At 51.0% G+C, this 14,897-nt stretch overlaps 3 protein-coding genes across 7 annotated transcripts in view; 1 reads left to right on the top strand and 2 right to left on the bottom strand.

Annotated features, from left to right (window-relative positions):
* The window catches only part of RALGDS (ral guanine nucleotide dissociation stimulator), a 55,129-nt gene extending 53,095 nt beyond the window's left edge, over nucleotides 1-2,034 (top strand). For all 5 annotated transcript variants that reach the window (XM_065853599.2, XM_065853597.2, XM_065853598.2 and 2 more), the window contains exon 18: nucleotides 66-2,034. In XM_065853599.2, the coding sequence (XP_065709671.1) occupies nucleotides 66-241 (176 nt within the window). In that variant the 3' untranslated portion in view covers nucleotides 242-2,034. The remainder of the gene's footprint in view (nucleotides 1-65) is intronic.
* An 84-nt stretch (nucleotides 2,035-2,118) lies between these two features.
* On the bottom strand, nucleotides 2,119-8,701 carry GTF3C5 (general transcription factor IIIC subunit 5). The gene is made up of 11 exons (XM_065853603.2): nucleotides 8,543-8,701; nucleotides 7,698-7,923; nucleotides 7,274-7,472; nucleotides 6,392-6,587; nucleotides 6,085-6,189; nucleotides 5,460-5,574; nucleotides 4,953-5,033; nucleotides 4,612-4,709; nucleotides 3,991-4,073; nucleotides 3,543-3,685; nucleotides 2,119-2,911 (listed from the first exon to the last, which is right to left on the bottom strand). The coding sequence occupies exons 1-11, from the start codon at nucleotides 8,678-8,680 to the stop codon at nucleotides 2,754-2,756; spliced, it is 1,542 nt and encodes a 513-aa protein (XP_065709675.1). The 5' UTR covers nucleotides 8,681-8,701; the 3' UTR covers nucleotides 2,119-2,753.
* Nucleotides 8,702-9,312: 611 nt separating this feature from the next.
* Nucleotides 9,313-13,823, bottom strand: LOC136110533 (bile salt-activated lipase-like). The gene is made up of 11 exons (XM_065854041.2): nucleotides 13,741-13,823; nucleotides 13,411-13,561; nucleotides 12,970-13,092; nucleotides 12,428-12,625; nucleotides 12,197-12,327; nucleotides 11,819-11,926; nucleotides 11,478-11,595; nucleotides 11,151-11,337; nucleotides 10,394-10,597; nucleotides 9,980-10,177; nucleotides 9,313-9,546 (listed from the first exon to the last, which is right to left on the bottom strand). Exons 1-11 carry the CDS (start codon nucleotides 13,804-13,806, stop codon nucleotides 9,336-9,338), a joined length of 1,695 nt encoding a protein of 564 aa, XP_065710113.1. The 5' UTR covers nucleotides 13,807-13,823; the 3' UTR covers nucleotides 9,313-9,335.
* Between the last annotated feature and the right edge of the window lie 1,074 nt (nucleotides 13,824-14,897).

The following is a 14,897-nucleotide window of genomic DNA, read 5'->3' as shown; positions in this document are numbered from 1 at the left end:
AGCCCCGCTCAGGGCCCCTTTTGGGGAAAGGGTGCCTGATTGACCCCATTCTTGGTCACTTCCAGAGCTGAAGATCCCTGACAACGCCAATGTCTTCTATGCCATGAACTCTGCTGCCAACTACGACTTTGTGCTGAAGAAGCGAGGCTTCTCCAAGGGGGTGAAGATCAAGCATGGCTCCAGCTCCACCCTGCCCAGGATGAAGCAGAAAGGCCTGAAGATCGCCAAAGGCATCTTCTAGCCTCAGCCCCACTGCCACCCATCACCGACGGGGCCTTGGGGACAGGCTGCTCTGTGCTCAGCTGTGGCCGGTCCTTGTGCCACCCGGTCTGGCGAGAGGAGCGACCCTGCCCCGCGGGCGACAGCTGTGCATCTCCTCCTGCACAGAGAGCCGGGGTGCTTTGGCACCCTGTGTCAGCCTCTGCCTCTCTCTGCACAAGCTCCCGTTTCAATCAGGTCTTTTTATCTACACAGGAAGGCAGCAGAGGGGATCTCTCTCTTTTCTTTTCTCTTTCTAACCTTCCACGGTGTGGCACTAGTCCAGCCGCCAGCCAGCCCAGAGCTGGAGCCCGCCTCTGCCGTAGGTGCCTTGTGTCCCAGGGAGCCGGGGAGCGGTGACGTGCAGAGGGGCAGTTTGCAAGGAGCAGAGCACGAGTCATCGCCTCTCCCACATGAGCTGGGCTGCCCGTGGGCCACTCCTGTTCCTGGCTTTCCCAGCATTGTTGTACCTCTCCATCCTTCCTCCGCGGGATAACTGGCATCACCACCGCCACACGTCTCTGCCCATCCTTCCCCTGGGAGAAGCCACGGAGAAGACGCCGCCCCATGCTCAGAGCCCTGTGGAAGGTGCTGTGTCTGTGTCGTGATGGAGCGGGTGCCTCGTGCTCTCAACGACTGGAAGCCTGCATGGTCTCGCTCCTCTCCCTGATCCAGCGCATCCTCCAGCTGGACTTCGCCGGCCCGTGTCCAACCCTGCACCAAAGATCAAACGCCAGCGTCTCTTCTGCTGGTGGGGGAAGCTTTGTGCGCCTCCCCATGCCCCCAGCGCTGCCAGCCTAACGAGGAGGAGAGCGAATTTCTGTCCAAACTTGTGCAAATAGAGACTTTGGGTCTGCTGGGCAGGCGAGGAGCCAGAGAGCTCAGGGTGCTTTGGGTGCCACCGCCTGACCCGCAGAAAGTGCCACTCATCTTGGGCTTTAACCAGACTTTTTCAAACACTGACCATGGGAGAAGCAGCAATGAGACTTTTTTTTGTATAAAACAAAGTTTACTGATTTTTTTTTTTTTTTCAATATTTATTGGTTGTAAATAGAAGAGACGAACTTGTACATTTTACTAATCCAGTCTCCCCCATGCCCTGCAGCCCAGTCCCTCTCCACTCCCCACCCTGGTGTTTAAGGCTGCTGGGAGGGACATTGGCAGCAGCAGCATCACTCTGTCGTGCTCATGGGGCACAGACCCCACTGGCCACCCCCTCCCTTCCTCCTATACCACTACTCACCTGAGCAGCAGCAGAGATGCTTGTTTTAATCACTGTAGGAAACACTAACCGAAGGGGGACCTTTTTTTGCTCCTGGTTCCATCTGTTTTATTTTTAAGCGCTTTGTTCCTTTCTGTTCCCTGTCTGTGGGTGCTGTGCTGCCAGGCAGGTGCAGCACCTTCCCCAGCTCCAGAAGGGCCTGGGTGGCACCTGGGGATCCCCTGGGCCCTTGGGTGGCATCACCCGTCACTGCACATGATGGGAGCCCCTGGCTCCCTGACGCAGGGGCAGCCTCCTGCCTCCCCCCTGCCCAAAGCCCAGCGCCTGCCTTTGTTTTCCAGCACCCCAGCGTCTCCCCTCTGCTTTGTACCTGCCAGCTCCTGCCCCCCACCTTCCCTTCCCCTCCCACCAGTGTCCCCCAGCAGCCCAGTGTCACCAGAGGGACCGGCTGTACCATATGTATTTTGTAACACTTCAATGAAGGAGCACACCGCCCGGTGTGACTTGTACACAGCAATGTAATTAGTCTTTGCAATAAAATACTGATGCTCAAATGTCTCTGCCCCAGGGCGGGCGTTGGCCTGAACTCCTTCCCCAAAATGCTGGCGTGTTCCTGGAGACAAAGGAGCGGACCTGGCTGTGGAGGAGGCAGCACTCGGTTTATTGTTTGTACCTTACATTAACTCAGCGAAGCAGAGCTTTGTTCTGTGTTTGAACTAAGATACCGGTGTCTGATTTTCAAATGAACCACGTTCATTTGAACCTGGGAGATTGTCCTGCTGCATAAATGTGGGAATTATTCACTGCCAGAAAGTGGGTTTTCCTGCTGGCTTTGTTTCCAAGATCAGCAGTGAGTCCCAATGCTGAGGTCATGGCACAATATTTTCACTCTCCTTAGGTCAGCAAAAGGGCAGCACCTGCCTCAGCAACTCCAGGAGCACTGGAGTGTTTCTCCAGCACCTTAGCACCTTTCCTATCTTACACAGAGATTCTGGAATGCAATTTCTCCTCTTTTCTGGTGTAGTAACAACTGGTTTGGATTCTGGGCTCTTTCTCAGGAGTTTGTTGAGCTTGCTTGACGGTTTATTAGCCAGCAATTATGAAAATGTAAGGAACAGCTCCAAAACATCCAGAATGACAGCCACCAGCAGGCACGGCAGCCCGTGCAGAGAGATCGTCAGCATCTTAGTACAAGTTGCTGCTGAACCCTCAGCACTCAAGGAACGTGGGCAGAGGTGATTCCATCCAACAGCAGCCAGACTGCTCACCGAGTTCACACATAGTCCAGAATTTCTGTCTCCATTTCATTTTCACTCCCATCAGAAGGCTTGAAGTCCTCTTCCTCCTCCTCTTCGTCATCCTCATCCTCTCCAGACTCGTATGTCAGCTGCTCTTTGCCGTCTTCACTGCTTGTTGTACTTGAGAAAAGAGCTTAATTGGGAAGAAAGACAGACACTGTGATGCCTCCTCTCAGTGAAACCCGGGGGCATTTGCAGCAGAGTTCATAAAACAAGTGAGAGAAGACAGAAGTTGGAGGGGCACAGCTCATGCTGCACATCTCAGCAGAACTGGATCAAGCCCAAAGCAACATGTTCCCATACTCCAGGAACACCAGCAGCTCTGCAGGTGCGGTGCCTCCTCTCCTGGCTCAGTCTGTTCTAATTCACAGGGATACTGCTTGAGCCCAGCATCATGCACAAATTATTTCCTCACTTCTTGTTCAATTAATAACATCAATAAAAAGTAAAATGCCACCAACAGATACATCAGTAAGAATAAGAGCTTGAGAAAAGACACTGAGAAAAGACATCTAAAACCTGAAAGCTGTGGAAGATGGAACCGAAAACCTTTATCCTAGTCCCAACCCACGTTGATGCTGGAGGACAACAGCCCCGGGTCATGTGCTGTAATGAACTATAACACAAAGAATGCCAGATGTGGCACAGAGGAGGAGGCAAACACATGAACACTACTGCTGCAGTGCTGGCTGCGACATCCTTATCCAACCCACAATGTCTCAACACCATCGGGAAGGCAGTAATATGCTTTGAAACATCCTTACCAGGTCTTGCAGATCTGATTATCTGCTTTATCATCAGGGACATGCTGTCTCGCAGATCATCACTGGTCTTTGGAAGGCACCACCCATCCCGCTCTGTGCATTCTGACTCTGTGCCATCATTCCGATGGATGATTTTCTGTAGGCTAAAAAGCAGCAAAAGAGAAGGAGATGTTAGCCTTCAGCACTCAGGTGTAAGCTTCAAGTGAGACAGATTATGGCTTACTTCCATTTTACTATGCTGAGCTGGAACAGCATATGTGGTTATTCAGGTAATTATCATATGGGGAATGAAGTTCAGGTGTGAAAAATCTGTTCTATTTTTATTCAGAAGCTAAACACCTCATAAGTTTCTGGTTAAGGAGAGAGAGGGGAAGGGAATGGACTGGATCTAAACAACAGGCTTTGACATCTAGCTCTAGCAGAAGACTCAGCTGCCAGCGTGCCGTACCTTTCCACATTCAAGTCACAGAGCTGGTAGAACATCTGCCGATAAGGGGGTAAGGCTCCTTCTTGGAAAATGTACACAGATTCCTAAGAGGAGGAAGGAAGGAAAGGATTAATGTGTCTGCACAGGGCAAAAGGTAAAGCTGAATGAGGACTGTGGCAAAATTTCCTGGCATCCATAGTCATGACAGCACAGCTGTGCAGAGAACACACTTCATCTCTTTACACTGCAGCTCTGTCACCACATAGGTTTAATTCGAGCAAGAAGGCAAGAATAAAAGACCCCTGTTTAAATATTTATTTTGCCCTGCTGGATTTTGCAGCATGACCTGATGAACACATGGTGATTTTTTTTGAACTTCCCTGTCCATAAAGTTCCTGTTTTATCAAATGAAATAAAATGCTCATCAGGCCTAAGACCAGGGCTGAGAGCACCAATCCCATCTTGCAGCAGTTAAGAAATACATTTAGTGCACAGCAGGTGAAGTTCTGCAGTGACATGTACAACTAGTGGCTGCCCAGGTAACCCTGAGGACATCAAGTCACAACTGTCCCCTTAATGACTGACAAAACAGTAAACACCCTGGTTTTCACTGAGATTCTGGTAAAAGGGAGCAATGCTCACCTTCAGTTTATACATGCTGGAGGCAGACTTTTTTGCACCAGATGCACCGGATGTACCAAGCCCCTGTTTCAGATCATGTACGCTGACTGTATGACTTACTGAAAGACAAAAAAAAGAGTCATAATTAGGGACATCTTTCACTCTGTGTCTGCCAACAGGTACTGTGCCTCAGCCAGACATGCATCCAAGGCTCTCACAACACTTCTACTCGCTAAACAGCAGCACTACATTATAACCAGAAATAAAGCTCCAGTTTTGGCTCAGCTAGAACACAGACAATGCTGTGGGGATGGGGTGAACAAAGAAACAGAAGAGCCAGCCCTTCTGTGGGCACAGCGTACCTGGCTTCTTAACAGTGATGGGCAGACTGTAGTTATACGTGCTGCGTTTTGCTTTCACAGGCATGTCGTTAGAGGCGTAACCTAGAGGTGAAAAAAGAAAACCAATAATGAACTGAGGGCCAGCATCCTGCAGAACATCCCTGGCTGAGTAACAGAAGTGCTGGGCCGGTGTGTGAAGGGCTGGTGGATCCCTGGGCTGGGTGACTTTAGCAAGGCAGGGAGAGGAGAAGCGTCAGATCAACAAAACCCCACCTGGGCTTTGAATGTGTGGGAGAAAAGTCAGCCAGCTGTCCACTGAGTGTGGGACGTGCCAAACGAGCAGAGACACATACTGTGAAATGAAGTATTACAGGAGTTAATGGAAGAAATACAGTAAGAATGAGCTCAAAAGGCGTCATCTTCATCAGAGCAGAAATATGGTAAGAAGAGTTTGGAAAAGAAGTAAAAAGTACTACCAGGATTAACCAGAAAGCAGAGAGAGCGTCTCTGGGGCTTGTGCCCTCTTACCATATTTCATTCCACAGCGAATTCGGAAGTCCAGCACTTGATAAATCTTTGCTTCGGGGTGTTTTCTGGGGTCATAGCCAAACCTAACCCATAAGCTTCTCCAAGGACCTGTTAACTGCATAAACACACATGGGAAGAGATGGTTACAAAAGAACAGTACAATGTTGCAGAGGTTCTTAAAATAATTCTAGCATTTCCCCTTGTTCCCAAAGTTTATTTCAGTTACCAGCTCTTTCCTCACCTGCCACGCCAGTGTTTATATACTGAAACTTGGACAATCAATGCGTCAAAGCACAAATACTTGTGTGCTCTTACAAACTAACTTGCAAGGTCACAATCAAGTGCTTGTATGGAAAAATTCTGCTGCCATTGCCAGGTGGACAGTCAACTTGAGTCTCTGACTGACTTGCAAAGCAGATTAGAACCAATGGTGTGAACAGTTACTGAATCTTTCATGGTTTTAACTTCCGTTTAAAAACAAGGCTTTTCTTCCTTCCTTCTCTTTACATAACATTAAGCACTGGTACTTAGTGCTAGGACCTCAGAAACAGTGAAGGACCAAAACTCCCAGCTGATGCTCCCTTGCTCTGCCTCCCCACAGCCCCCCGGGCACATACAGACTCACCATGTAATAGGCCAAATACGGCAACAGAAGTTTCAGCTTGTCTGGGTGGACACTGATATTGGCTTTTACTGCATTCCGAGACCAGACAGGACGGACTTCAAAGAGCTAAAATAGTAAGGAAACAACCATGGGAACAGTAGGAAGTGGGTTACTAATGGCAGTTCAGCTTTCAAAGTGGACTTTCTTCTGTATTTGGGTCTTTGGCCCTTAGTATGACCTACCAGAACAGCAATATTAGAACTAGAGGCAGGCTCTTCCTACACACCACACTGCGGTACAGAGCTCAAGTCAGAAATAAGGCACGTACCTTCCTCAGCTCTTCCTCCACCTTTTTATCCACAGAGTTGGTGCACAATTTCTTCCAGGTCTGTACAGCAGCATCCAGGGGTTTAGTTGGGATTTCTTCATCATCGAAGTTCACAAAGATAGCATTGTGTGAGCGACGGGCCCTGCTGAGGCCAATGAGGTTCTCGCCAGACACCTGGGGATTGTTGTATCCCTCCCTAAGAAAGACGAAAGGATCAGGTTTGCTTTCTGCCTGTGGCAAACATGGACTTGGGGCCTTCATGGGAACATGTGAAAATGGAAGTTTGTGCTCCAGATTTTGGAACAGAAGGCACTCAGCCATGTGAGCAGAGGGTTGCTTTACCTCTGGCCCCAACTCCCTGTGGGGTTTGGAACCACATACTGGTACCATAAAAGACTCCTGTGACACTGCTGAGGAAAGAAATTTTAACTTTTAAAAAATCCCTGCAAAGCTACATCTGGTTGCTGTAGTTATTGCAGCTCAGCAGGGTACAGGGACAAGGCAAGATAGAAATGCAGGTATTAGTTCAATCTAGAAATAAGAACTTTCTTTTTTTTAAAAGGAAAAAAAAGTGCCAACGAAGGACTACAGTGAGAAAACAAAAGATGTTTCTTGTGGGAGATCTGACAGATTTTTCTTCTGGCAAAACCAGCTGGGGCCAGGAGGAACAGGTCTGGTGAGCGCGGTCACAGGAACATTTGGTATCGTCTCCTGTGCACTCTCCCTCAGCTCCAGCCGCTGGAAGCTGCAGAAAGCCGGGCTCACTGCACCCCACACAGACTTATCTGCCAGAAGTATATAACAAACCAGCAAACTGTCTCACTGCCTCTCCATTCCAGAATGAACACAGCTATTTCCTACATTATGAGAAAAGGCACTAACCGGTGTTGTATATCTGGCCGATAAAAATAGTCAATGGGAGTGTCCAGTCTTGAGAAAATTGGGGGTGGGATGTAGAGAGGTAATTCTCCATTGAAAAACTCTTCCTTCTCTGGCTTGAGCATCAGGACTTTGTCATACATGGAGGTTTGTTTGCCGTCAGGACCAGAGTGCATCGCCAGGTACTGGAAATCTGACATTCCTGCGAGAAACAAAAGTTAAAACATGGTGAAGTTCATTGTGAATATCGCAATATTTCTCACAAGACTCAACTTGCAGAAGCAGGAGTCTGATAAGTTTATGTAAAGGCTTATACGGCAAGGAGACTTGATTGTCCTTCCAGCTGTAAATTCTTAGAAGGTAACACTTCACTTTCCCATCAGACACACTCACCTTCAAGCCACGTGGACACAAACCCAAGTATTACCTTGAAATTTGTAAACGGTGGTGACAGTCCCAACAATCTCCATTTCAAACTGGACTTCTGGCTGGATTTCTTCTCCGCTGTCCAGCTGCTTCTTCTTCTTCTTGGTCCTCCTCTTGACCTTGAGCAGCATGGTGGAGGTGGGGAAGCGATTGGCGCAGACGGGATGGCAGTAAGGGTCCTTGGGGCGGAAATACAGCTCCAGCCTTTTGGTAGGGTCCGCGTAGATCTGTCGGCGAGGGTGGGCACAGGATCCATTAGCATCGTTAGCATCACACCCGCGCAGCCCGTCTCCCCTGGAACCTGTTTGGCACCAGCCCACGACCCCACACCCTCAACCATGGGGCTTCCCCCCCACAGCACCTCGGGGAGCAGGAGGAGGAGGGCTGAGCTCTTCTCTTTAGTGACCAGTGACAGAACCCAAGGGAGCGGCAGGAAGATGAGCCGGGGAGGGTGAGTTGGACATGAGGAAAAGGTTCTTCACCCAGAGGGTGCTGGGCACTGGAACAGGCTCCCCAGGCCCCAACCTGACAGTGTTCAAGAAGAGACTGGACAACGTCCCCACACACACGGTGTGAACTGTGGGGTGTCCTGTGCAGGGACAGGAGTTGGACTCCATGATCTAGCTCAGGACATTCTCTGAACCCCGCTCCACCAGCAGCACATCGCGGGGACACGCAGCTGCCCCCGTCCTGCCCGACACCTCCCGTCCCCTCGCTCCTGTACAGCAGCGACCCCGAAACCACGCGTGGAGCCTGCGTGGGACCTTCCCCTGCTCCCCGGCAGGGGGGGTCCCACAGGGAACAGCCGCCCTCCCCCAACCCTCGCAGCGCCGGGGTCCCTCTCACCCGCGACACCCCCTGCTCTCCTCCCAGCGTCCGCAGCATGGCCCCGACGTCCCGCACCAGCCCCGGGTACTCCACGCACACCAGGCGCGGCGTGCGCGGCAGCTCCAGCACGGCCGAACCCCGCTCGGCCGCCGCCATGGCTCCCTGCCCCGCTCCGCCCCGCTCCGTTCCGGCAGCCGCCCCGTGCGGCCGCGCACGAAGGTTCCGCCGCACGAAGGTTCCCCGCACGACGGTTCCGCCAGTGGGGGCTGCGGAGATGGAGGTCCGCGGGCGGTCGTGCTTCCCTTCCAGCCCCGGAGCCGGAGCTCCCCAGCCCGACCTGTTCCCTGCCAAGCAGCACTTGTGCCCATAAGTGCAAAACAGCCTCCCCCTTGGCGTTACTTTCCCCTTCGAGTTTCTGAGCTGGTTTCCACACGCCCGTGGCAACAGGTCACTGGTTTGCTTGCGTGTATTGCACTGCACTGATTGAAGAGCTGTTTGATAGGAGTGTGGATGTTGATGGTAAGGTGGGGATATCCATAAGACAGCTTAGGTTTGGCCTGTCCTGCCCGGGGTCACACAGGCAACAAGGACAAACAAACCGTGAGCTGCAGCTCCTTGTGCCGGCAGCTCCACCAGGGCACTGCTCTGCCATGGGCCAGGGAACACGCTTTGCAAGGCACTGGGTGTCGCTTGTTGCCTGCCCTTAATATCAGGGAGAAAATCTTGTCACGGCAAAGACAGAGAAGCCAGAATTGCTCAATTACAAGCAAGACTTTAATGAATTGGGACTGTCTTTAAAAGGTGTTTTTCCTTAGTTCCACAGCAGTTCCACAGTCTGGGGGATGTTGGTAACCACTGGCAGATTCTGATAGACCGTGTTCCAGTAGGTCACATACTGGGATCTCAGGTTCTGCTTCACAGAGTCGTCGTTTAGGTCGCTATTGATTTCTAGGTAGTAACCACCATCAGTGGTGTAGGCTGGCCAGTGAACAGTCACCTCTGAGTACCCAGTGTTGGGATCCCTGGGGAAACACAAGAAACAGTTATGCAGGTTTATCAGGGCAGCTTGTGGATGCAGTAAGGTTTGGGGCATTCAGCAGGATCTCCATCTGCTCAAATGAGGCTTTAAGGGAGTGCAAAGAGAGAGTTTGACATTGGGACAAGCAACATCAATTCTGCCTGACAGGAGCAACCTGAGTCTCCCTCGTTGGTCCCCACTCGCATCAGCCCTACCTGCAGATGGGGACTTAACTCCTGTCTGAGTGCCAGGATTCAGACACAAATCTCATAATTAAGTTTAAACAGAGTTCACAAGTTCTGAAAAAGCTTCTGCTGTCCCCAGGTGTTCCCTGGATGAGGAGGACCCAGAGCAAACACCACCACTGGGAGACACAGAGCCAGGCTCACAGCAGGAGCACTGCCGCGAGCCCCAAATGTGGAAGTGGAATCACTCACCCTGTCCTGGCAAAATTGGTCCAGTAAGCAATCATCGCTCTTGAGAGCCTCCTGTGCTTGGGCCAGTAGCCCAAGGGGGTGGAGAGGGGTTTCCCAAACACGTACTGCAGGTCATCGGCATGGTCTGCCCCTATCCACCGTGGGTAGACGGGCATCCGGCAGTGCTGGGAGAACAAATAACTGTATGTCTTGCCAGTCCTGGAGAAATAAAATAGACTTGCTGAGTGGCTTTAAAACAAATTCCTAGCATGACAGCACTGCAGGATTAGAGAAATAATGGATGTCTGAGCCACATGGAAGTGTGTACTCAGTACCAAAACACCTGCCTCCTTCCAGTTTACCTCCCTGTGCTAGAAAAGTAGTATTTCAGCCCCCAGGCAGGCTTTGGGCTCCTGCCAGGGCTCAGCAGCTCACCGGGCATGCTGCACGTGCATATTCAGTGTCCACTGCGCGGGAATCAGGAAGATGTAGTCAGTAGCCAAAGCCACCACTGTCTTCTTCATGACCTCCTGGTCTGGGTTGTCGCCCCACGTTTCTGTGTAGAGATTGTACGTCTCAGTGGCTCCACGCTCGCCCCTGTCCACGGTGAGTCCACTGACCAAATTAAAGACCTCATCCCTGGAAAGACAGGTAGTATCAAGTGATTAAAGACTGGCACCTTCCAGTGGGGCAGGACTCATGGAAATGGATCCCAGCCCTCAATGACGATCACACCCAACCCTGTGATTTGCAATGATCTGGTGGAATAAAAACCTGGGATATGAGACCAGGTTTCACATGGTGGGCATGTGCTTCCCAGGCTTCTCAGCAGAGCAGCTGGGGCCAAATCGGTCACAAGCTCCTTTCATCCCTAAAGGGGAGCCTTACGGGGCAGGTGCCCAGCACGTCTGGCATGTACCTGCTCTGGACAGAGAGCATCAGGGCTGCCAAGCCTATCGCTGGTGCTGAGATCAGGAGCACCTTCAAGGCCAATGGGGAGGTTTCCCCGCAAGCTGGTCCTTTCTCTTGAAGGCCATGGACTTGGCAGCGTATGCCCGAGGCAGCCTGGCTTGGTGTGACATCTTGTTTTGAAGGTTGTGCCCTACCCACTCAGCTCTGAGTCCTCGAAGTTTAGGGCACATGAAGGATAAGTTTCCTCCTGTTGAGGGTTTTAGGCACGTTCCTCACTTACGCGGTGATTTTCACAAGTGGGCGGTTGATAGCAGGCATATCAATGCCAGCAAAGAAGTGTCCATCCATGTTGTTGACCCCAACAAGGTAGTCGATATCAGCAGCATTGGCAAAGAGGTTCTCTGGCATGTCTGGGAGGAAGTCTCCATCAATGACAGGAGTGAAGGCAAGTGTGTGAACCACGGGAACTGCAGCAGGAGACAAAACCAGAGTCCATTAGGAGCTGAGCAAAGACAGAAGCGTGACCTGGCATATCCCAAGGCTCAAGGAACTGTAGAGAGCACAGGCTGAGTGGGTGTGGGACCACAGGACAGCCCCGGGGACTTACCGGGCAGGTCAACCAGCTGCAGTGTGTAGGCCGATGTCACGGCTTTGGGGTCAGAAACACGCAGGCAGTTGGCCAAGTCAGCGGTGTTGTCCGTGCGGCAGCCCACCTTCTCTCCAATCTGCAGGAGGAGACAGAGAGAAACCTCCCAGCACTACCTTCCAAAGCCAGGCTTTGTTCCTGGCTTCCCAGAGGCAGAGGTTGGTTTTAATATCAAAGCTGCATATTTCCACAGCTCTGTGTTTGTCAGCAGAGCTCCTGCCAAATCCCTTGCTAGTTAATGCTGTTCTTTAAGGAATCATATCTTGGTTTTCCCACTCCCTTAGGCAAGATTTGCACGTTACCTTTTTAGCCCAGGACAGAGGATCCTTCTGGATGGCCCAGCTGCACAGAGCAACACCGCTCTGGCTGATGGCTCTCTTGAACAATCCTGCGTTCTTCGGGCTTAGCATCTGTGGTGCACAAGAAAAACAAAGGTGTTTCAGGTATGAAATCTTGAACAGACCAGCACCTGCCAGACCTCGCCAATCTCCTCACTGCTTGTGGACCAGACCCGTGGAAGCTGCCAACTCTCATGCTGTGAACAGCATCAGCAGTTCAAGTTAAAAAGGCCATACAGTGAAGAGCAGAGTAGGTAGACATGGCAAGTAAATGCTGTTTCACCAGAAGTCCAAAAGTGAGGACACGTGCCTGCAGCAGAGGAACCAACAAGGACAACACACCTGCAGGGAGACACTGACAGCACCGGCTGATTCCCCAAAGATGGTGATGTTATCTGGGTCACCCCCAAAGGCGCGGATATTCCTCTTCACCCAGGCAATAGCCATGTGCTGGTCCTTCAGCCCGTAGTTCCCTGAGCAATAGAGAGCAACCACCATTGAGCAAGGGCACAGCAAAGCTGACACACCGGGGACCCGGGACAGGCTCCCCTGAATGGGCAGCAGCTACAGTACCTGGCAGGTTTGCGTCTCCGGTGCTCAGGAAGCCAAGGGGCCCCACACGATAGTTAAAATTCACCACAATCACGTTGCCCCGCACAGCGATCTCCTCACCATCATAGAGGTAGTTATCGAGAAAGTTGGCTCCCTGACCCCCTCCAAAAAGGAAGGCACCGCCATAGATCCAGATCATCACCGGCAGGTTGGTAGAGACTGGGAGAAGAGAAACAAGAGCAGTGTGAGCCACAGCACAGCTGGAAAGTGCTGCCCATCAATCTTTGTACCCACTCTCTTAGCATGACTCCATCTGGGCGTGACCAGACATGATGCTTTCAATAGCCTATGGCCAAGAAAAGCCACGCTCTGTACAATGGCTGAAACTCCCAACAGGCTGCAGCTGCAGGACACTTGTTGACGTGGCTTCCACCCTTCCCTCTGCAAATCAGGGCTCCTGCAGCTGCCCAATATTGAGATGCAGTTGCTGAAGGAACTCCAGAGCAATTTGGCCACAAAATGCAACTGAGAATCTCCTCCCTAGGTCTCTGCCAAGCACATACCCTCTTTCCTCCCTTGAGGGATCCAGATGTTCAGGTAGAGACAGTCCTCACTCCCACGGACATCAGTTTGTGCAAGTGTCGGCTGCAGGCAGCGCTTTTGGTATTCTGTTGCCTTCAGTGTTCCTGAGAGGAGAGGCAGCAGGTCCTAGTTAGAGACTTCAACTCCATCCTTTCGTTGCCCATTCATCCTCTCCTCTGTGGGCCCAGTGGGTAGCAATGCCTACCCAGCCACTGGGACCAGTCTGAGAGAGTGACAAAGTGGGACCCTTTTCCATATGAACTAGCTTGGGACACCCGAAATATGGTGAGGGGAGGCACAGGTGCTGCTTAGGAGATGGAAGCAGGCAACAACTCTTTGGGCTTGTCAAGAAAGGACTAAAGAGAGATGTGAGATGTGAGAAGAAAACCCCAAACCAAAGGTGTCCAAAAGCTGGATCTTACCCTCCCAGCCAGGATGAGGTTGGGGGTCTTCCAGAGTTCTTGGAGGGGCAGCAAAGGGGATCCCTCTGAAGATGTCAACGTAGTCACCAAAGAGTCCTCGTCTTTTACTTTTGCCTTCCACAAAACCACCCTCGGTGTACACGACACCCAGCTGCATGTGATACCATTGAGAAGAGAAAATCCATTGCACAGTCCTTCAAGACTCTGGCTTCCCATGTTGCCCACCTGCACATTTTGCCCTGGCCAGTCCCCCGGATGGACGGATTTGCAGCCCCCTTCTCCAGCCACCTCCTCGGACCCTTGTGCAAAGCCCACAGCTTTTGTACTTACGGTTGCAGCCCACGCTACCCCGAGGTAGGAGCACAAGGCAAAGCACAGGATCTCCCAGCGAGCCATGGTGAGCGCGCACCAGAGAGCCCTTCCCGAACTGCAGCCGTACGTATATATAGACTGGAATGCGTCTGTGCGTCACTGTGTGAGAGCCCTGCAGGTGTTGTTCTCGTGGGCTGGAAGCCAAACCCGAGAAAATATCTCAATCTGACAAACTTCAGAGAACAGAAAAAATGCTAAAGCCTTGAGAAGCCTCATACAAGTGCAGAACGCTGAAATAATATTAAACCATGCATTAGAGCATATTATCAGCAGCTAATGAGAAACCTTGCACACCTAACATACTGGGAATTGACAAGACTCATAAAATGCCAGCAGATCCTTAATTTCAGTGACTGGGTGGTAAGGATCCAGCCAGCAATGGCAGACTGATGGCCAGGCTCTGTGGACCCATTTCCCGCCTCCTTCCACACTTGTTATTTACTGGGGGTGTCAAAATGCAATTGAGAAGTGCATTGGCTATTGAGAACAGCACACACTATGTGCTGCAGAAAGGAATTACTCACTGCAGAATTTCTTCATTTTCACTCCTGTCAGAAGGCTTGAGGTCTCCTTCCTCCTAAATTCTTTTTCAGAGCACAGGCAACTCTAAGGAAGACAATTTCAGAGCCCTGGGTGGCATTTCAGGTATGTCCTGATGTGATGTTCTCATGCCTTGACAAATTTTTATCCCATCCATCATTTCAAGGGGAGCTGCAGCTGTTCAGAACACCAAATATTCCTGTATCCCTGGCAGAATATGCCAGCACAGCCCTTTTTATTTGATAGATAAGAGAGCAGAGAAAGCAAATGTGTATTTAGCTAATGGCACAAATGGCAGCTGACATCGAACTGGAGTGGAACACAAAGTCCTGCATTCAAGTTCCTGGCCTAATTACATAGGCCCATACCTCACTATTAACAACGTTAGACAGAAAACAGAATCACAAAACCTTCAGAGAAACCAGTAGTAGTTAGAGCAATTATTGGCAAGGTCTGCATGCCCCAGTATAGTCCTCAGCCCAACTAAGAAATAAGATGTACCTTTCTCAGCTCTTTCTCCACCTTTTTATCCACAGAGTTGGTGCACAATTTCTTCCAGGTCTGTACAGCAGCAT

This window comes from Patagioenas fasciata, chromosome 20, assembly GCF_037038585.1.
Source record: "Patagioenas fasciata isolate bPatFas1 chromosome 20, bPatFas1.hap1, whole genome shotgun sequence".
Lineage (NCBI taxonomy): Eukaryota > Metazoa > Chordata > Aves > Columbiformes > Columbidae > Patagioenas > Patagioenas fasciata.
This window is presented reverse-complemented; position numbering and strand designations above follow the sequence as displayed.